The following is a 23,770-nucleotide window of genomic DNA, read 5'->3' as shown; positions in this document are numbered from 1 at the left end:
TCCTCAGGACCCACTAACAGGCCAGATTTTAAGTATTATCTTGGGGAGATGCAGACTAGAATACTGCAATCACTGAGCAGCAAATTATATCACCTGTGATGTATTTCAGTTATCCTGCAAACCTGGCCTGTTAGTGGGTCCTGAGGACTGGAGTTGAGAACCACTGCACTATAGCGTTAAAAATAGCGCCTGCATACCGCTCTAAAACAGCTGCTCCATTCACTCCAGTGTGAAAGCCCAAGGGCTTTCACACTGGAGTGGTGCGCTGGCAGGGCGTCAGAAAAAGTCCTGCCAGCAGCTTCTTTGGAGCCGTGAAGGAGCGGTGAACTCAGCGCTCCTCCACCGCTGCTCCCCATTGAAATCAATGGGGCAGCGCTGCGATACCGCCGGCAAGAGCGGCGTTTTGCCAGCGGATTTAACCCCTTTTCGGTCACTAGCGGGGGGTTAAAACCTCCCTGCTAGCGGGCAATAGTGCTGCTAAAACGACAGTAAAGCGCCGCTAAAAATAGCGCCGCTTTACCGCTGACGCTGGTGGTGGCACAATGTGAAAGGGGTCTAAAACTAAAATGCCATTTTAGTCAAAAGACTAAGACTAAAACTAAATTGAAATTTGACTTCAAAATTAACACTGGTCTGTAGTGCATGTTCATATCTCAATGCCATACATAATAACATATGAGATTTTTCACTCCAGCAGTATATAATGAGTTTGGAAATTGTAGAGAAATGTTAACTAATGCATTAGAATTTCATTACACCTATTAGATTTTAGACGACTAAAATGAGTTTTAGTCAACGAAAATATACTGGAGATTTTAGTCGACTAAAATGTCAAACGTAGGACATTTTAGTCGACTAAAATCTACTGGAGATTTAGTTGACTAAATACGACTAAAACTAAAACAATTGCAGAAGACTAAAATGGGACTAAATCTAAAATGCCATTTTAATCCTAAGACTAATGCCCTGTATACACGACCGGTTTTGCTGTCGGAATAAACTCTGAAGGTTATTCCGACGGAATTCCGCTCGACGTGTCTTGCATACACACGGTCACACCAAAGTCCGACCGTCCAGAACGCGGTGACGTACAACACGTACGACGGGACTAGAAAGAGGAAGTTCAATAGCCAGTAGCCAATAGCTTCTGTCTTGTACTTGCTTCAGAGCATGCGTCGTTTTTGGTGCGTTGGAACAGCATAAAGATGAGCGGTTTTCCCGATAGGAATTAATTCTGTCAAAAAAATTTAGAACATGTTCTCTATCTAAGTCCGTCTGAATTTTCGACAGAAAAAGTCCGATGGGGCATACACATGGTCGGAATATACGATGAAAAGCTCCCATCTGACTTTTTCTGAGGGACATTCCGCTCATATGTATGCGGCATAAGACTAAAACTAAATCGAAATTTGCTGCCAAAATTAACACTGCTGGCAGCTCCTTGTTGAGGTTTGGGATTTCCTCAGAAACTGAAATAAAAAAAAGGAGAAAAACAGGGCACTAGGTCAGTGTAAGTAAAACCAACAATACTTTATTCAAATATCCATTTACATCTAAGAAACGTGCAAACTGCATGTAGAGGTGCTATCGTGTGTGATGATCCAGGTTGGAAGACAGGGTGGACTGGAGGGCTTCTGTGAGTGTCCACATTCGCTGGTGAAGACAGCTGAGGCTGACAGCCTCAGCAAACTCCAAAAGACTCCCACCGCCAGAAAACGAAGGTGGACACAATCGATGAAGGAACCACCGCCCACTCTAGCTGGGACCCGCCACATAGGAGAGCAGAAGCCCGGCGGCTTCACCGGCTCTCACGCACCTCCTAGGAGCTGCAGCAAACATAAGACACTCAAGGTGTGGAGGGGGTGGCCCGCAACGTGTTTCCAAGGCTCAGCCTCCTTCTTCAGGCTAACCCGCCCCTCCTTGAGTGGGAGAATATATACTCTCACACAGACAGCGATGGGGCTAACCAGGGAGGGAATGGGCAGAGAAAGACTATCTAGCAGAACGCTCAACAGAAGAACTCCATAGAGCTGAGGATCGCATAGCGATTCGGACAGAGCGCATGTGTGTGTTGGGGGGGGGATCGAAAAGGCAATAATGTAAGATTGATTAAAATGATATATGTAAAAAGAAACAAGAAACAGGTGGACTTCTATAGTCCCCCAATCCACCCATGTCTCGTAACTAAAAAATATAACTAAAGACAACATTGGTTTTGCACAGAGCAGCCCAGATCCTTCTCTTCTGGGGTCCCTCTTCTGTGCTCCTGGCCCTTCCCTCCTGACAAGTGCCCCCACAGCCAGCAGCTTGCTATGGGGGCACCCAAGCCGAGCTGCAGCCCTGTGTGTCCATTCAGATATGCATCTGCCATTTGGCCCCACCCCCTTTCTGACCTGATTGGCTAACTGACTTTAATTGACAGCTGTGGGAGCCAATGACACTGTGGCTGTGCCCCAGGCAATCAGGAGGAGAGTCCCGGATGGCCAAGGGAATCGTGGACATCGCTGGAGAGAGAAGGGGCACAGGGTAAGTGTTGGGGGTGCTGGGGAGGCTGCTACACACAGAAGGTTTTTTTTTTATCTTAATGCATAGAATGCATTAAGATAAAAAACCTTTTGCCTTTACAACTCCTTTAATTATCATATGACTATATCGGTGTGTGAGTAAACACATACGTACCCATATGAATATATAAAAAAGTGCAAATACAATAGCAATAATAAATAAAAGCTGCTTTGGTAAAATGTAACAAATAATTGCATAATTAACGTACATGTAGCACATTACTCTGAAGGTAAATACCCAAATGGGAAAGTGACAAAAAAACATAAGGGACTTCACAAGATGGTATTGATTTCTCATTTAACCCTCTAGGTGCCAAAGAATTGAGGGTGAAAATCCAAAAGGTCTCTTTGTGACACAATTTCTGAAATCACTCAGATAGAGAGTCGCAGGGGGGAATGGTTTCAATTACCCAAACCCGCCGCAGCCCCTTGGTGGACTGACTGTGATGAGAAAGGAAATGGCTGGGGACACTGTGGTCCACAGACCCCTTCTCAATCAGCCTCCTGTGGTCCCCAAAATGGGCCCGCACTGTGCGGACAGTGGGGCTCACGTATAGGAGGCCACAGGGGCAGGAGGACACACAGTACACCACAAACTCTGTGGAGCAACTGTAAAATAGTTTGAGGCGATAAATCTTCCCTGAATGATCTAGAAGGCTTTTTGTAAAAAGTAGAAGGTAGAGAGGTAAGAGAGAAAGTGATGAGAAAGTATATTTCTCTTTCTAAGACTACATTGTTCTGCTGCTGGGACTACATTGATCTAAAAGTAAGCATTTGAGTTCTGGTTTGTGGATCTGGACTTTTGTTTTGCTACTGATAAGCCTTGTGAGTTTAAAAAAAATAAAATGGACTGCATAGTCCCAAAATCATATTAATGACCTCAAACATCACAACTAGTGGAGCATACGGGCAGATATTGGAAGAAAACATTTAAAGAACTAATACCATTTTGACTTAAACATGGAGTAAATGTTGAGGCAATTGCTAGGCTAATGCAGCACAGCAGCAGGCCAATATAGAACAAAGCCTGGCCAATGTGGCACTCCAAAAAAGTATGGAGGGTCAACAAAGTAACACAGGCCCGAATAACCACCATGTAGAGACCACAGCAGCACAAACAAAAATTTTGACTGAGGCAGTATAATTACTTTCTCAAATGTTTTGACCCAATCATTGTTGCCCTAGCCAGTTCAGGTACCTGAATATGTATTTAATTTAGCTTCCTGCAGTTCCTTGTAAAGAAGGACTGGGAGGATCAGCAGTGCTGGGCTCTGTTACATTGTGACATGGTGTCAGTCTAACACTGCTGACAGGAGTTAAAGTTTGGTTTAATCTTTTAAAGATCAGGGGTGGGTCTGTGACCTACTGTAGTTCTTAACCGCAGTAAAGAAAATGTAGGCCACCAATCTACCAACATAAGCCAGCAGGGTGCCAGAGTCTCAAGACTAAACAGGACTTCATTTTTTTGTGCTAGGCACAACAGTTAACATATATGTAGTCATAGGTGTGTACAGATTATTGCATTAGGATTAGGGTGTGCACTCCAAAGCTACACATGTCAGTAGGGTCCGGTACAATGTGTCCAGCACCCTGCATGCAGATTAGGGGCCGGGCACATGGATTAGGGGAGCTGCGCTCCATATGGACAGGCCGCTACTACTGTGCACACACCTATATACAGTACACAGTTCACCTATGTATGTAGTTGTTGGCTGGCATTCACTTTTAGGCCAGGCATATAATAGATTTGGGCTGTTCATAGTCATTCCCCCTTATACGTGCCAAAACTTGGACAGCTGCTAGGTAGCATAGACAAGGATGAGTGAGTGTACTGAACACTGAACTGATGTACTGGCTAGCTGTGAAGTCTATCAATTTAGGACATGTCACGCTAACAAATGGTCTGTCATGTACTTGTATGAGGAATTCGAAAATTGATGAGGCTGGGCTCTTGCACAATTCCTGTCCAAGCACCCCTGGAAGATGAGCTGGGTCTGCTAGGGCAATGGAAGAGTGCAGGTGCCAGAAAGCTGGAACCGCTGGCTTGAACTTGAGAGCACTGGTATCAGGTAAGCAGAACTGCAGAGATGAGGACACTTCACCCAGACCATTAGAGAGCAGAATAGGGTCACAAACCAATTTCGGTAAGAGACACGCAGGAAGGTACCAAATCACGAGCAGGATCAAGGTCAGAGATGAGCAGAGGTTTGCAACATGTGGACAATGATGAAGACTATTGATCAAGAGTCTAAGCTGACAACCAGCGGTTGCCGGTCAATAAGGGGCGCAGGGGCGCCACCCCCTAATTTTCATGCAGGGCACCAGACTCATCGGTTTCTATGAGGTTTTTTTTTTTTTTTGGAAGCACATGATTAGAGCCTTAGGTTGCCACCTCACCCCTTTAAACCCAAACACATATTATTTACACAGGTTCTGTGGCCGATTAAGGTTGTAATTAAACTCACTTAGTGCCTTATCTGCATTAAATTAGCCTCAGAACCTGTGTAATTCATATGTGTTCGGGTTTAAAGGCATGAGGTGGCAACCCTATTTAAGCCCGAGGGCCTAATTGGCTTTAAAAAGGTTGGGCTCCACCCACTCTCCTCCCGCAAATCAGGACAGGAGGCAGCCGCCACTGCTGGTAGCACATGTAGGAAGCAGACATAGACAGAGTAATCCAGGGACAGGTCAGACGAAAGTCAGGTAACTAATGGAGTCAAGGATGAAGGATAACAGAGATACACGCTGAAAGACCATCCAGAAATAACCCCATGTAGGGCCCAGGTTTAAATAGGCCACTAAGCACCGGTACCGGTGGTGGATGTGCCCATGCATCCACATGTACACTGTTATGTGTGTGTTTCTGTGCACATTCTTGTACTCTTAGGCTCCCATGCCTGGAAAACACGTGCATGTTTGTGTGCATGAGCATAAGCCTTATGGCTGGCTTGATCTCTCTGCCAGCTGGCCCAATGTTTCTAGAAGGTCCCTTATGACAGCACATGTATCGTAGTATGGTAGTTATTGTATTTAGAAAATTTGGTAATATTCTATGTTTTGTAGATCACTCTCGCTACAATTGGCTATGGGGACAAGACTCCGAAGACTTGGGAAGGACGACTGATTGCGGCCACCTTTTCTTTGATTGGTGTTTCGTTCTTTGCACTTCCTGCTGTAAGTTCTCTCTCTACATAAATGTTTAGAAATGAAGCATTACTACAGAGGGATAATTTGTCTCTTTAGCAGTCATTCTAGTTCAGAGATTGTAATATTTTGTTTAAGCATACATATTTTGTTCTTCAGTTAAATTTGTTAACCAATATATAATAGATCCATAGAAAGTACAGGCCGGCAACTCGACAGCTTCTCCATAGAAAATATTTATTTGAGCATTACAGCAATAACATCATTCCAAAAATGCTGATGCGTTTCGGCCTTAGACCTTCATCAAAAGCTTTTGATGAAGGCCTAAGGATGAAACGCGTCAACATTTTTGGATGATGTTATTGCTGTAATAATATTGCTCAAATATATATTTTATTATTATATTTTTCAAAGGGTCGATGAGCCCCAAGGATCACAAGGGGCACCGAAATGTAGATCTTGACAAAGTCCTCTTGACTCTGTTCAAGATCTACATTTCGGTACATAGCCCCTTCTGTAAATTGTCTACTTTCCCTATTTTAATCATGTTTTTCTATTATTAAATTGTTATATTTTATCATACTTTTTGCCTAATCCTTGGGTACCCTTCCATTTTTGCCGGGAGGCATGTTTGGGGCAGCCCCAGTTATCTCTCTTTAATACTAAACCATTGTGGACGATGGTACCCACCCCTATCTCTAGATTATTTAGATTGAGGCACTCCTCCAAATTATAGATCCAGGTTAGTGATGGTAACTAGGGTGTCACATACCTTATTGTAGAAAATAGTACATAATAGGAGGATGGGATTTTTTTAGGCACCCAAAAATAAGTATATAAAATCACAAAATGTTATTAAGAATAGCATATTTAAAAACACATATGAATGTAAAATGACCAATATAGTTTGGTACCATATACAGACATCACCCAAACTGTGACAAATAGCAATTGCCTCAAAACGTGTTTCTATTCAATTGATCTTCATCAGGGGGATAGATAATGGGTGGTGTAGTCTGCAACATAGATAAATACATATTAAAATATATAAACAAAAAAATATAATCAAAAATATGCATACTATATGCATTACAATATAATGTACAAAAACATCAACTTACAAAATCTAAATGAAGAATTGGAGTGGGCAAGCATCCCAGCCAAACAGCCTCCACTGAAGCCTGAGGAGCACAGGGGATGCTACAAAGGGGGGCTTCCCACTAACAGACAACACAAAGATATCATTTCCAAATATGGTGTTTTTATAAAATTTCTCAAAGAGTCAGCGCATCAGACAGATACTCACAATATAAGATGGGGTATTTCAGAAGAAAACTGCAATGTGTTGAAACTTCTTCAAGGCTGAGATTGTTGGCATATGTTTGTTTTAACCAAATTGTTATTTTTTAACCTAATCTATATTTTGCATTTATTATTTAGTTCTTTTTTACTCTAGTTTGGTCTTACTTGCACTCTCTTTAGTAACTATTGCTAGCCGTAGTCATATTTTAGTAAAATCTTAAACCCTTCCCTCTGAGCGTATGTCCTTATGGAAGTCGTTTTTTATCCGTGGGGCTACATATATACGTTGCTGTCTTGTGCTGAGCGTATGCTGCACAGTGCACTCCCAGTACAGAGATCAAGCTGCCAGTGACAACTATGGGTCCTGTTCTGGAACTGGGAGTCCTGGTTCCCAGCCACCTGATTGCCGTGATAGCCTCTGGTTGGCCATCACAGTGATCAGTCACTGTACAGCCCACTCCTATGTTGTTTTCTACTTTTCAATGGAGAAAAAGATGCATTGTATCTTTTTCTCCTTGCTAGAGGAGAAAATGGTAAAAAAAAAAAGTGTGTGGGGAAAAAAAAGATATAAAATAATTAGGATCAGGGTTTGATCTAGGTCAGTGTCAGGGTTAGAGCTAGGTTCAAAGGTCATCCTCTGAGGCAGTCAGGGTCAGTGTATTTTAGGATCAAGAATAACTCTTTTTTTTTTGCTTTGCTTTTAGGGTATTTTGGGCTCCGGTTTGGCTCTTAAGGTACAAGAACAACATCGACAAAAACATTTTGAAAAGCGAAGGAAACCAGCAGCTGAGCTCATCCAGGTCAGACATATATATATATATATATATATATATATATATATATATATATATATATATATATATATATATATATATATATTTTTTTTGTTTTTTTGTTTAATGGTGCAAGCTACCGTATATACTCGAGTATAAGCCAACCCAAAAATAAGCAGAGGAACCTAATTTTACCACAAAAAACTGGGAAAACGTATTGACTCGAGTATAAGCCTAGGGTGGGAAATGCGCAGCTACTGTAAATGGAAAAGAGGGTCAACAATGCCCATTTGTAGCCTCACTGTGCCCATTTGCAGCCATAGATCCCCTGAACTTCAAACTCTGTAGTTAAGGGTTCCTAGATGCCCCCTAGCTGCAGCCAAAATTTGGGGTCTCTGGACCCAAAGGGTCCCAAAATGACATTGCTGCAGATGGACACAGTTGACTGACTTTGGGGCCCCGTATCTCAGGAGCACTTGATGCTAGGAACCCCACATTTGGTGTGCACACCCAGTGGAACTAGCACTACAACATATCCAAAGCTGGGGTTCCTAGCACCTTGGATATGTTATAGTGCTAGTTCCACTGGGTTTGCATACCAAATTTGTGGTTCCTAGCACCAAGTGGCCCCGAGATACGGGGCCCCAAAGTCGGTTCGGAAAATGTCATTCTCTGCTGCAGAAAAGTGCTTGACTCGGTATAAGCCGAGGGGGGCATTTTCAGCACAAAAAAATGTGCTGAAAAACTCTGCTTATACTTGAGTATATACGGTAGATCCTACTGAATAACAAAGCCCTCTTGTGTTAACTACTGGAGAGACTATTGTGTGACTGAAAATGGTGAACCAGCAGTAAAGCCCAAACCAATCTATAACCACGGAGAGCCTATTTACATTTCCATGCTACATGCATTGCTGTGTCACAGTGCCATTCAATTTGAATGTCACCCCAAAGCACAAAAGCAATGTACCTGCATCTTTGTGCTCCAAAATACATGATAGTGTGTGTTGCATTACAAATAAAGAGTCACGTCCAATTTTTGGGACTCAGGTGGTGGTGGCCCTCAAAAGTTCTGCAGTTTGTTTACATTGACTGGTGCAAGTCTTCCCTGTCCTGGCTGCGCCTGCACATTAATGCCCCATAGACCTCTATCGGTCTGTGTCACAAGGCCGGAGATGACTTGAGACAGTATAATAGAAGTCTATGGGACACTAATGCGTAGGTGCGACCACAGTGTAGCTGGATGTTGGGTGTTGTGGTGCTGGATGTAAACAAGCAGCAGAACTACAGATGTCATATATAGGTAAGTACACATCTGTGAAGGGGAAGGGTGGTGTAACTTGGGCCCGGGGATGGGGTGGTGCAAAAAGAATAAATGTACAGGGCTCTTACCCTTTAAGCACATGGCTTAAACCCTTTAACCTGGTAGTGCCCTAGAAAGTCAAAATGCCTCTTTGCAGGCGCCCCACAAAATGTACACATGTATAATGTATTACAGCTAAAGGAAGTATTGTATTTTCAACTTTGTTAATTTTGTTTTACTTTAGTCTGCCTGGAGATTTTATGCTACGAATCTGACTAGGCTCGATCTCATAGCCACATGGAAGCACTACGAATCTATCGTCCAGTTTCCGTATTTTAGGTAAGTACAAAAGTTCATATCATACCCTTTCTATAACTTTGACTTAAAGCCTTTGGGTGGCCTCATCCTTCAACCAGCAGTTTGCTAGCTTCTTATTCTTAAGTTTCATCCGTTTCCCGTATTTATGAAGAGTAGTGGTGGTGGTGGCGGGCATGCAGTGTTTAGGCTGCAGCTGCCTATGGTTTTCTTTGGCTTTGGGGGGTAAAACTGCCTACAAAAAATGCACAGCTCAGGTCCCAGCTGCTAACGCTGCCAAGGTTGGGTGCTTGGGAACAAATACAAGCTGATAGAGACTGTTACCACTATGGTCCTTAATGTATCTACCACAAGGACAACTAACTGAATCATGTTCCCCACATCGAATTCGCAATAGCAAGAGATTTTGACCAGGTCTCTATGGAGTGGGTTCATACATCTCCACTGCGGTTCCGGTGCGAATTTGCACAGGAGCCCAGGTCTGAATTCAGCCAAAAAATCAGGCTGAAATTGGACATGAAACAGTGAACGGGGATGCACCGGACCCCTGCAGGGAGCCGCATGCGAAGATAGTGTGAACCCAACGGGATGACCGTTCCTTAACCTCCTCAATATTTAAAGTGGTGGGTAGGGCTTATAACAAGTGGGCAGGGCTTAGTATAGACAAGACCCTCAATAAATATATGTAATATTTGATAATAGGAATGTATTATTATATAATAAGTATCATTATTCTTAGTATTATTGTCGCTATTTTTTTAATTTATTTTTTGTTCTTGTATAGTTTACAATTGTACAATCAGATTGTATTATGCATGGTTCAATTTATACATGTATCATTTTGCTCATGTTTTCATATATTTATTCCTTTTAGGTTAATTTATTACCAAGAATATATCATTTTAATAGTAGTGATTATGATTATTATTATGCTATTATTATGAATAATTTATTTTTTTTATCATTTTACAAATGTACAGTCAGATGGTACAAAGTATTGTTCAAATTATACACATACCCATTTTTTAAATATTTTACCCTTTTTTTTTATTATTATTATTATTTTAGTCTGATTAGGTTATCATATCACCCGGAATGAAACATTTTAATAATAGTGATAATTATGATAGTTTTTTGTTTATTTTTTGAATGTTCAGCACTTTTTAATATTAAAGTAGAACTATAGGCAAGACTTTTTCTTTCCGTTTTGGATAAAGTAAGGGTGGGTTATCACCTCTGTCAGTTTTTTTTTTTGCGCCATTTGTGTCCTATTATTTATTTATTTATTCCAGTTACTTATATAGCGCCATCAATTTACGCAGCGCTTTACACCTATATTGAACATTCACATCAGTCTCTGCCCCCGAGGAGCTTACAATCTAAGGTCCCTAACTCACATTCATACATACACATACTAGGGCCAATTTTAGATAGGATCTGGCTAACCTTCCAGCATGTGTTTGAAGTCTATTTGTGTAGATTTCCCTTCACTTCCTGTCCCATAGCCAAACAGGAAGTGAGAGGAAATCCCTATAAATTAAGGGAAATCATTGAGAACCCCCCAGGTCTTTAGAACTAATGTCCCCATTGGAAGATTTGCCCTCTATTACTTTTCTGGGGACAACCCAAAATTTGGGATTTTCTTTTACTTTCACTTTCAAAGATAATGATAAAGGAAAAATAGAGAGGGGGATTCTCCATAAGGGGGGCACAGACAGCAATAAAAACTGATAGGGGTTCTAATCCGTTCCACTCTATCCAAAACGAAAAAAAAGTTTTGCCTTTATCTATATTTTAATTTTGACACTCCCTTTACGATTAACTATTTGGCTTTAGTTATGACCCCCGAGGATATTGTATCAATACCAGATTGATATAGAAATTGATTGATATAGAAATCCTTTTATCTTCTTTCTAACCCTGATGAAGGGGGATCTTGGACCCTCAAAACATGTTGGCGAGTTTTTTGGATTGTACCTCTGACTTTTAATAGAAAAAAGTTGTATCTGGACCTCCTTGCAGTGGTATGGCGTTTCAATTTCAATTCTCCCAATGAACATATTCTTATTACCCTGTTTCCCCGAAAATGAGACCTAGTATGATTGTCAGTGATGGCTGCAATATAAACCATACCCCCCAAATAAGCCCTACCCTGTTTCCCTGAAAATAAGCCCTACCCTGAAAATAAGACCTACAAGGACTTTAACTAGGGCTTATTTGGGGGGTAGGGCTTATATTGCAGCCATCACCGACAATCACGCTAGGTCTTATTTTCGGGGAAACAGGGTAGGTACACCTGTTCAATTGCTTGGTAACACAAATTGCTAATCAGCCAGTCACATGGCAGCAACTCAATGCATTTAGGCATCTAGGCGTGGTGAAGACAACGCGCTGAAGTTCAAACGTGACTTTGAACGTGGCATGGTTGTTGGTGCCAGACGGGCTGGTCTGAGGATTTCAAAAACTGCTGATCTACTGGGATTTTCACACACAACCATCTCTCGGGGTTTACAGAAAATGGTTCCGAAAAAGAGAAAATATCCAGTGAGCGGCAATTGTGTGGAGGAAAATGCCTTGTTGATGTCAGAGGTCAGAGGAGAATGGGCAGACTGGTACAAGATGATAAAAAGGCAACAGTAATTCAAAAAATGAATTGTTTTTAAACAAGGTATGCAGAATACCATCTCTGAATGCACATCGAACCTTGAAGCAGATGGGCTACAGCAGCAAAAGGTACCACTCCTGTCAGCTAAGAACAGGAAACTGAGGCTACAATTCGCACAGGATCACCAAAATTGGAAAAACGTTGCCTGGTCTGATGAGTCTCGATTTCAGCTGCGACATTCAGATGGAGGGTCAGAATTTGAGGTAAACAACATGAAAGTATGGATCCATCCTGCCTTGTATCACCGGTTCAGGCTGGTGGTGGTGGTGTAATGGTGTGGGGGGGAGATATTCTCTTGGCACACTTTGGGCCCCTTAGTACCAATTGAGCATCATTTAAACACCACGGCCTACCTGAGTATTGTTGCTGACCATGTCCATCCCTTTATGACTACAGTGTCCTCATCTTCTGATGGCTCCTTCCAGCAGGATAATGCACCATGTCACAAAGCTCCAATCATCTCACCACTGGACAATGAGGTCCCTGTACTCCAATGTCCTCCACACTCACCACATCTCATCCAATAGAGCACCTTTGGGATGTGGTGGAATCTCCATTCTAATTATGGATGTGCAAATCTGCAGCAACTGTGTGATGCCTTCATGTCAATATGGACCAAAATCTCTGAGGAATGTTTCCAACACCTTGTTGAATCTACAGTGCCGTAAAAAATTATTCATATCCCTTGAAATTGTCCACATTTGTCATGTTACAACCAAAAAAGTGTCCAATCCAGCCAACCAGATAGTAGGGGTGCAACGGATCGTCACCGATCCGTGATCCGAACGGGCCAGGCTGTTCGGATCGGCACACCCGCGATCCGCGGAGCGCTCCGCGGCCTCGGGTTTTAGGAAAGGCCGCGGCTTCGGCCTAGCTCCGGAGCCGCGGCCATCTTGGTACACCCGGCGGCACTCAGCTGCGTGCTGACGTCATCACTCCGCCCTCAACTCGTGGGTCCGGCGGCTGGCTTGGCGGCGCCGGCTTCTCTTAACACTAAGGTCAGACTAACAGCACTGTAATGTATACAGTGCGGGGGGACATGTGGCTGTATTACAGTGGAGGGGGGGGGGGACATGTGGATGTATTACAGTGGGGGGGGGGGGACATGTGGATGTATTACAGTGGGGGGGGGGACATGTGGATGTATTACAGTGGGGGGGGGGACATGTGGATGTATTACAGTGGGGTGGACATGTGGATGTATTACAGTGGGGGGGGGGACATGTGGATGTATTACAGTGGGGGGGGGGGGACATGTGGATGTATTACAGTGGGGGGGGGACATGTGGATGTATTACAGTGGGGGGGGACATGTGGATGTATTACAGTGGGGGGGGACATGTGGATGTATTACAGTGGGGGGGGGGACATGTGGATGTATTACAGTGGGGGGGGACATGTGGATGTATTACAGTGGGGGGGGGGGCATGTGGATGTATTACAGTGAGGGGGGGGGACATGTGGATGTATTACAGTGGGGGGGGACATGTGGATGTATTACAGTGGGGGGGGGGACATGTGGATGTATTACAGTGGGGGGGGGACATGTGGATGTATTACAGTGGGGGGGACATGTGGATGTATTACAGTGGGGGGGGGGACATGTGGATGTATTACAGTGGGGGGGGGACATGTGGATGTATTACAGTGGGGGGGGGGGGAACATGTGGATGTATTACAGTGGAGGGGGGGGACATGTGGATGTATTACAGTGGAGGGGGGGGGGGGACATGTGGATGTATTACAGTGGAGGGGGGGGGGACATGTGGATGTATTACAGTGGAGGGGGGGGAAATGTGGATGTATTACAGTGGGGGGGGGGGACATGTGGATGTATTACAGTGGGGGGGGGACATGTGGATGTATTACAGTGGGGGGGGAGACATGTGGATGTATTACAGTGGGGGGGGACATGTGGATGTATTACAGTGGGGGGGATGTGGATGTATTACAGTGGGGGGGGGGGACATGTGGATGTATTACAGTGGGGAGATGTGGATATATTTTTTTTTTTTTTGTTGATCCGAAAATGATCCGATCCGTGACTCTGATCCGAGGAACGATCCGAACCGTGAGTTTTTTGATCCGTTGCACCCCTACCAGATAGTGTCATTAATAGTTGGCCAGGAAACCCAATATGTTCAGCCAGGTAGGAGCATTCTCCTCTTCACTGGGTAGTGTATGTTCTAGCAAAGGGTTGCTTGGGCGTACTGGAAGATCTACAGTGCCTTGAAAAAGTATTCACACCCCTTGAAATTTTCCACATTCTGTCATGTTACAACCAAAAACATAAATGTATTTTATTGGGACTTTACGTGATAAACCAACACAAAGCGCCACATAATTGTGAAGTGGAAAGAAAATGATAAATGGCTTTCAAATTTTTTTTACAAATATCTGAAAAGTGTGGCGTGCATTTGTATTCAGCCCCCTTTACTCTGATAGCCCTAACTAAAATCTAGTGGAACCAATTGCCTTTAGAAGTCACCTAATTAGTAAATAGAGTCCACCTGTGTGTAATTTAATCTCAGTATAAATACAGCTGCTCTGTGAAACCCTCAGAGGTTTGTTAGAGAACCTTAGTGAACAAACAGCATCATGAAGGCCAAGGAACACACCAGACTGGTCAGGGATAAAGTTTTGGAGAAGTTTAAAGCAGGTTTTAGGTTATAAAAAAATATCCCAAGCTTTGAACATCTCACAGAGCACTGTTCAATCCATCATCCGAAAATGGAAAGAGTATGGCACAACTGCAAACCTAACAAGACATGGCCGTCCACCTAAACTGACAGGCCAGGCAAGGAGAGCATTAATCAGAGAAGCAGCCAAGAGGCCCATGGTAACTCTGGAGGAGCTGCAGAGATCCACAGCTCAGTTGGGAGAATCTGTCCACAGGACAACTATTAGTCGTGCACTCCACAAATCTGGCCTTTATGGAAGAGTGGCAAGAAGAAAGTCATTGTTTAAAGAAAGCTATAAGAAGTCCCGTTTGCAGTTTGTGAAAAGCCAAGTGGAGGACACAGCAAACATGTGGAAGAAGGTGCTCTGGTCAGATGAGGCCAAATTTGAACTTTTCGACCTAAAAGCAAAGCGCTATGTGTGGCGGAAAACTAACACTGTACATCACCCTGAACACCCCATCCCTACCATGAAACATGGTGGTGGCAGCATCATGTTGTGGGGATGCTTTTCTTCAGCAGGGACAAGGAAGCTGGTCAGAGATGATGGGAGATGGATAGAGCCAAATACAGGGCAATCTTAGAAGAAAACCTGTTAGAGTCAGCAAAAGACTTGAGACTGAGGTGGAGGTTCACCTTCCAGCAGGACAACAACCCTAAACGTATGTATCAGGTTGGGGTTTCTCCATAACGGCATGTGAAGGGAAATTGCAGTATCACTTCTCATATTGTTAGCCACTACCCATGCCCTACCAGTTGTACGCATGGATACTGTAACATTGTATGGAGCCCTAGTGCCATGTAACAACAGATGTACCAACGCCTCATAGGAACCGACAATAGCCGCCTCTAGGGCATTCGCAGCATCATCCTCCAGGAGACTAAACCACCTATGAGCAAAGACCTACTGACCTGCTGGGAAGTATCTATAAAAATCAGGTACCGCCAGACCCCCTTGTTTCCATGGCAATTGTAACACTTTGAGTTTAATCCGAGGGTGACGCCCCTGCCACAAGAAATTCGTCACCAGCTAAGCTATTTTCTTAAATACATATCTCAGTATCCAGACTGGTGAATTCCGAAATATATATATAGAAATAAAGGTAAAAATTTCATCTTCAATAAATTCACCCTGCCAATGAGTGATAAAGGTAGATTCTGCCAAGCCTGCAACCTAAATTTAAGCTTTAACAGAAGTGGAGTGACATTCAATTTAATAAAATCGGACACAGAATTGGATATATGCAGACCCAAATATTTGATCCCTTCCACATGCTGCGGGGACTAACTACCCGGAACCCTACAATTGGGGGATGGCGTTTTAAGTGGAAGAATCTGGGATTTATCCCAATTGACTTTCAGCCCTGAAAAGTTTGCGAAAGAGTTTAGGATGTCTAATGCCGCCTCCAAGGAATTATCCGAATCGCGCAAAAAAAGAACCACATCATCAGCATAAAGAGCCGTTTTTTTCAATTAGGCTACCCACAGTTATTCCCCGCACCACCGTGGAAGCCCTCAAAGCAGCAGCCAAAGGTTCAATCATGATGGCGAAAAGACTCGGGGACATAGGGCAGCCTTGATGAGTGCCCCTATTCACCGAAAAAACCTCAGATAACATACCATTTTAGTTTTATGGCTGCGGTTGGGGAGTGATAGAGAATGTCAATCCACTTTCTAAAGTGAGGGCCGAAGCCAAACACTTCTAACACCGTAAACATATATTTCCAATCCACTGAATCAAAGGCCTTTTCCAAATTGAGAAAGACCAATATGCCACCACTGGATATATCCAGGCCTAACTGGGTATGTGTGAAAACCCTACGTAGATTGATATCCGTAGCTTTCTTAGGCATAAATCGAGTCTTATCTGGGGAAACCATATGTTGTAAAGCCAACATAAGTCTAGTAGCTAGCAATTTGGTTAGTATTTTGAAATCCAAATTTAATAATGATGTAGGTCTATACGAAGAGCACTGTAGTGGGTCCTTATCTAGTGTAGCTAAGAGCACTATGTGAGCCTCATTAAAGGAAGAAGGAAGGCTATCTGTCTGGAAACAGTCTAAATATAATTTTATCAATTGAGGCGCCAGGGCTTCTGAGTACTGATGGTACCACTCTATTGGCATACCATCTGGGCCAGGAGCCTTACACGTGGGAAACCTCCGGATTGTGGAAACTACCTCCTCCTCACTAAATGGGGCATCTAAAAATTCTCGAGTCATCTGGCAACGTTGGCAGCTGCAGGGCCTCCTATGTAGCGCTCTTTCCTAAGAGCTTTTATATACATTCCCCTAGTAGTGGCCTTAAACGCATCCCATTCAATCTGCACTGTGGCTGATCCCTCATTAATCTGCCAATATGAGTCTATGTGTTGCTTCAACACTTCTTCCAAAGTAGGTTCCCCCACCCAACCGGGAGATAGACGCCAAGCCCTCCTAGACCCATGAGGCCCTAATTTTAGGGTGATCTGCAATGGGGTGTGGTCCCAGACACCCCCTGGTAGGTATGAGGTCTCAGATACCAGGGGCAAAAGGGCCTCATTACCAAAAGCCATATCAATCCTGAAGGAGGAAGCATGCACAGAGGACAGGTATAAATAGCATCTCTTGGTGGGATGCTTCCACCTCCAAAGTTCAGTAAGAACCGCAGCCTCAGTCCAATGCAATACATCATGATTAGTGGACCTGTGTGGATTGGAAGTATCCAATGTATAGTCCAAGATATTATTACGATCCCCACAAATCATGAGGTGCAAGTTTCTCCAGTACCTAATAGAGAATGGTCCCAACGAAAGGAGGAGGAATATACATATTAACCAGGGCCAAGCGATGCGAGTAAACATCAATTATTACCACTTAATAATGCCCTCCAGGATCAATAATTACTGTCTCTATAGAGCAAGGCAATGATCTATGTAGTAATATGGACACACCTCTAGCATAAAAAGAGAAGGTAGCATGTAGGGCTCTGTGCATCCAGGGACGTTTCATAGCCAAAATCTTACTCCCCAGCAGATGGGTCTCTTGTAGGAACATGATGTGGGGATGACGGGCATGTAAGTATTTTAACATCAGGGCCCTCTTAAATTTAGAATTCAATCCCCTGACATTCCAGGAAATAACTCTAACTTCTACAGACATGACTGTAATTTTCAAAAAGGCCACAAGATGGAAGCCTAGGTTCAAAAATAAGGTCCAGGGCCACGGAGATGCACACCCTGCGCTGAAGAATACAAGTAAAACTACAACACACATAACATTGCCATACAGCTTGTTTCTGGATGCCACCCTCCGTAACCAGGGAGGAACTTGGCTCCTCAAATCCTCAAATCCACTCACGCAGGAGTGGTAAGAAATGTATGAAAGAACAAAAAAGGAGAAAAACAAAAAAATAAAAACTCAAAAAAACCCAATCAGAAAGTCCTGCAGTCCCTGTCTCGCCAGCAAAAAAAAACACACTAAACCAGCTGGCGGACTTAATCCCAAAATAAAAAATTCGAAACTGTGGCACACTTCAAGTGTCACTCCATACATTCCGGTAGAAGAAAAAAGGGTGTTTGGAGGGGGAAGAGTCAAGTCTGACCACGCAAGTGCAGTTCTTGAACACCCAAAAACTTGGTAGCGAGAACTCCGAACTTCACACAGACTGTCAGAACTCCAGGTAATCGTGAAATGCAAGTAACATATTGGGGTCTCTTCAATAAGCAATTACTGCCAGGATATATAACCTAAAATAATACCTCATACGAGGTAAACATGCTGAGAAAACACACAATAATAAGCATACAGGCTTGTATGATGCAGGACCACAAGAAACAAAAAATTAAACCTGTTCCTCTTCAAGAAAAACCTAATCCAGGGTATCCAGCCAATCAGAGACATCCAAAGGAACTTCAAAAAACTTCACTGAGCCCCGATATTAAACACAGAGTTGGCTGGGGTACAGCATGCCATAGCTGAGCTCTTTTTCTCACAGTCTTTTCTGTACCTCCACGAAAGTGCGGCAACACCTCTGCAACTCCGGTGTAAAACCTGGAAAGAAATGTAATGTAGTATTTTCAAATCTGAGCTGCAGCTTTTTCCTGGCTTCGGGAAGGATGAGGTCTCTGTTGCGATATTTCAGGAAATGAACCAGGGACGGCCTAGGCGGTGCACTCTGAGGTCTCGGACCAGCCGGGACTCTGTGTGCGCGCTCCACGATGTAAGCAGAGGAGACTTGCTGTAAATTCAGGATATCTTTAAACACTTTTTCAGCAAAACTGGCAGGGTTCAGGCCCTCCGCCCCTTCTAGGAGACCCACCACTCGCACATTGTTGCGGCGTAATCTATTTTCGGAATCCTCAGACTGCGCCATCAATACTTTCACCATGCGTTGTAGCTCAGCAAAATTTTGGTTAGTGATGACCGCAGCATCTTCTATATCAGAAATGCGATTTTCTTCAGATGTAACACGGCCCCTGAACTTGTCCAGGTCCTTACTGATAAGCCCGCACTCCGTGGCCAGCGTATCAATCCTACCCATCACCAGCATTTTGCTCTCCTCTATAGCCGCCAGGATAGCTGCTGTGGAGGTTGCTGCTTCTGGCTGTTTCATACCTGTAGTTTTCTGAAGGTCTCCTCCGTCTCGCTCCATATCCAGCAGCAGCCACAGGTCTGTCTGTAGTGACACAGCCCGCGCTGTCCCTGGAGGTAAGATGGCCGCCGCACGTGTGAGTGCAGGGGAGCTCAGGACCTTAGGAGGCGGCTGTTTCTTAGCTGTACAGGACCCTGTGGCTACCCTTGCTTCAACGGATGGCTCCTAGGACAGGGGAAATGACCAGGATAGTGCAGCCTGGAAGCTGGAGCTCTCTCACACGTGTCCTCTCCCCTTTACATCCGTACACGCCCTCGTGGAGAAAATTGCAGGACTGGGTGGACAGAAATGCTTTGGCAGGTAAAACGGCTCCTATATACAGTGCCTTGAAATTTTCCACATTTTGTCATGTTACAACCAAAAATGTAAATGTATTTTATTGGGATTTTATGTCATAGACCAACACAAAGTAGCACATAATTGTGAAGTGGAAGGAAAATGATAAATGGTTTTCAAAATGTTTTACAAATAAATATCTGAAAAGTGTGGGGGGCATTTGTTTTCAGCCCCCTTTACTTTGATACCCCTAACTAAAATCTAGTTGCACCAATTGCCTTCACAAGTCACGTAATTAGTAAATAGAGTTCACCTGTGTGTAATTTCATCTCAGTATAAATACAGCTGTTCTGTGAAGCCCTCAGAGGTTTGTTAGAGAACCTTAGTGAACAAACAGCATCATGAAGGCCAAGGAACACACCAGACAGGTCCGGGATAAAGTTGTGGAGAAGTTTAAAGCAGGGTTAGGTTATAAAAAAAAAAATTCCCAAGCTTTGAACATCTCATGGAGCTCTGTTCAATCCATCATCCGAAAATGGAAAGAGTATGGCACAACTGCAAACCTACAAACCTACTAGAAGAATGGGCAAAAATGTCACTCTCTAGATGTGCAAAGCTGGTAGAGACATCCCCAAAAAGACTTGCAGCTGTAATTGCAGTAAAAGGCGGTTCTACAAAGTATTGACTATTCAGGGGGCCTGAATACAAATGCACCCCACACTTTTGAGATATTTATTTGTAAAAAATTTTGAAAATCATTTATATTTACCTTCCACTTCACAATTATGTGGCACTTTGGGGATGATTTACTAAAGGCAAATCCACTCTGCAACACAAGTGCACTGCAAGTGCACTTGGAAGTGCAGTCGCTGTAGATCTGAGGGGAAGAGCTGAAATCAGGGGAAGCTCTGCTGATTTTATCATCCAATCATGTGCAAGCAAAAATTCTGTTTTTTATGTTCCTTGCATGTCCCCCTTAGATCTACAGCGACTGCACTTCCAAGTGCACTTCAAGGGCACTTACAGTGCACTTGGAAGTGCACAGTGGAGATGCCTTTAGTAAAAAAAAAAACCTTTGTGTTGGTCTTTCACATAAAATCCCAATAAAATACATTTACGTTTTTGGTTGTAACATGACAAAATGTGGAAAATTTCAAGGGGTGTGAAAACTTTTTCAAGGCACTGTATGCCACGAAGAATGAGGGCAGTTCCGAAGGCAAAAGGGGGTCCAACCCGGTACTAGCAAGGTTTACCTAATAAAGTGGCCGGTGAGTGTATATCTGGTCACATGACAATAATTGTATTATAAGAAATTTTTTCCATGCCGCAGCAGCCAAGTCATTTTTATGTCAGTTGCTGCCGCAGCTCTGTGGACAGTTTGTCCAATCCAGACAATACTTTGATACATGAGGAGCTACTATTTTCCCATAGGACAGTCCCATGCAGACATTCTACAAGTGCCTGCTTGCTCCTATGCATTGCATAAGGTGCGTTTTATTTTTGAGCAATAAAAATGGCAGGGGGTTTTTAAGTTTTATGGGCCTAATAAACTATGATTGGTGGTTGTGGATGAATGAGAATTGTTGCACGTTGAATATGATTTCGCTGCATTGCAACAGAAAATGTAAAGGTGAGCTAACATCCTACCTCCTCCCCCTTGGTCCCCACTGTACTCACCTCCCGGGATACTGAGCTGTCAGTGCCCACGCAGCCGGTCCAGCGTTCTGGGGATTTGAAATCTCCACTCTTGGTTGGGGGTTGTTTACTTTTAGATATGGGACTCCACTGAGCAAGGCTTCTCAGGAATAATAGTGATTGCAAGAAAACTGCTACCATTCCCTCCCCCCGCCATTCTAATGCTGGAGGTGCCTGCAGACTTCCTCACTCATCTTTGTCTATAGGCTGAACAGTGTGAAAAGAACAAGCTAGAAAAGATACAAGAAGAGAATAGGGCTATATAAGGGGTACCTCATCCATACGAAATGTATACCAAAAAACTAGGAGATGATATTGGATGTTACTGGTACCAAGAGAAGGACAGCCACATTTAGTTTGGATAAAACAGCAATATTTGTTACAGAAATGTAAAAAACATTAATAAAACAATGTATTCATGTTAACATAGGACAATATCCACCATATATTGAAAAACCAACATGTCTTTGTTAAATATTCCAAGAAATTGACGCGTTTTGCATAGTCGCTTCCTCAGGACCTCAATATCTTGGCAGCAAAGAGATTTGACCTATCCAAGAGAAAAAACATTACAATAATCAATACATTGATATATGTCAGAGATCTAGGCAACATGCTGTGTCTCATATATCCACTTGCGCATCACCCCAAGAGTGTTGTACAAAGATGGTGGAACATCATTTGTGGACAAATTATATTATGTAGGGCTGCGAAATAGCATATATGGTATACACAAGTACGGCCCTATGTTCAAAAAGATAAGGACAGATAAGTAGCTAATAGATAACAGACCAACTGTGTACACGTTATAACTATGCCCCAATATTCACACTTGCTTATCTGTCCACAGATAACTTGTGTATACCATGTATGTTATTTCTCAGCCCTACATAATATAATTTGTCCACATATGATGTTCCACCATCTTTGTGCAACGTTCTTGGGATGATGCGTAAGTGGCTATATGAGACACAGCATGCTGCTTAGATCTCTGACATATATCCATGTATTGAATATTGTAATTTTTCTCTTGGATAGGCCAAATCTCTTTGCTGCCAAGATATTGAGGTCCTGAGGAAGTGAATATGCGAAACACGTTGACCTCTTGGAATATTTAGCAAAGACATGTTGGTTTTTAATACATGGCAGATATTGTCCTATGTTAACATGAATACATGGTCTTATTAATCTTTTTATTTTTTTATTTTTTTATAAATATTGCTCTTTTATCCTAACTAAATGTGGCCGTCCTTCTCTTGGTACCAGTAAAGTCCAAAATCTCCTAGTTTTAAGCTAGAAAAGATGTCAGAGAACAGGGGGTAGTATTGTCTATGGGCTGACTTAAAGCAAATGTATGTATTTCCAGTTTCTACTTGGCATTACGGATGGGGTTCACCTTTGTGTCTGCTCAGGAGTCGTGCAAACTTTAGTTGTTTGCCAAATGGATGAACTAAAAAGAATGTTTGAGCCGCCCCCTTCCCCATCAAAGCGAACCTCTGGCTGCCGCAAATCATTAATTAGGTAGCTGTGTTACTACCCCATTAAATGAGTACTTCCCGTTGTGCTGATGCACAGGGTCCTTTGGATGCTAGAGCGCATCCAGAAGAAGGGGGGCCCAGATATCGCGGGACCCCTTTTTTTAGATAATGGTAACTCCCCCCCCCCGCAGACCCCCACATTGATCGAGCCAAAGATGTGGAGAAGAGGCCCTTGTCCTCATCAACATTGGGGCCAGTCCATGCTGGCAAGGTACCCTCCCCATGTTTAGGGCATGTGGCCTGGTATGGTCCAGGAGGTAGGGGGGACACACGCTCACAATCCCCTTTCCTTTCTTGGCCAGCCAGGCTGCATGCTCCGATAGAAGTCTGATATGGATATTTGGGGGACCCCACCCTTTTTTTTTTTATAGCATAAGGTTCCCCTTAAAGTCCATATCAGGCCCTCAAAAAGACTGAGTATATATTTTTAGGAAAAGCACCACACTTTTTTTTTATAGTTTGTTTTTGCCAGGTCTCCCTTTGCAATCTGTGCCAAATCCTTATCTAGGATATGGGTCTGGTATAGATGAGGGGAATCGCCAGTGGATTTGTTTATAAACAAAACAACCATCTGGGAAATGTCATTTTGCAAACAGATGTATGCTTACTTTGATCTGACGTTTACGCTTTTGCTGTTTGTTTACATCCAGCACTGCAAATCTTCACTGTTTTGGCCAAGCCTGCGCATTAGTGCCCCCTTGACTTCTACTGGACTGTGTTCCTAGGCTAGAGATGATCAGAGAGGGTCTTGTAGCAGTCTATAAAACTGTAATGTGCAGACAGTAAGGATATGCACCACTGGATGTAAACAAACAGGGGGAACTGCAGCCATTGTTCAAGATAAGTAAGCATCTGTGAAGTGGGAGCATTCGGTCAGGTCAGGGGA

At 43.3% G+C, this 23,770-nt stretch overlaps 1 protein-coding gene across 1 annotated transcript in view; it reads left to right on the top strand.

Annotated features, from left to right (window-relative positions):
- Positions 1-23,770, top strand: part of KCNQ3 (potassium voltage-gated channel subfamily Q member 3) — a 297,565-nt gene that overhangs the window by 197,716 nt on the left and 76,079 nt on the right. Inside the window, exons 6-8 of the mRNA XM_073632266.1 lie at positions 5,628-5,738; positions 7,715-7,810; positions 9,330-9,424. Coding sequence (XP_073488367.1) covers positions 5,628-5,738; positions 7,715-7,810; positions 9,330-9,424 — 302 coding nt within the window. The remainder of the gene's footprint in view (positions 1-5,627; positions 5,739-7,714; positions 7,811-9,329; positions 9,425-23,770) is intronic.

This window comes from Aquarana catesbeiana, linkage group LG05 (genome assembly GCF_042186555.1).
Source record: "Aquarana catesbeiana isolate 2022-GZ linkage group LG05, ASM4218655v1, whole genome shotgun sequence".
Taxonomy (NCBI): domain Eukaryota; kingdom Metazoa; phylum Chordata; class Amphibia; order Anura; family Ranidae; genus Aquarana; species Aquarana catesbeiana.
Note: the sequence above shows the minus strand (reverse complement) of the source record. Positions and strands in the feature narration are given on the sequence as shown.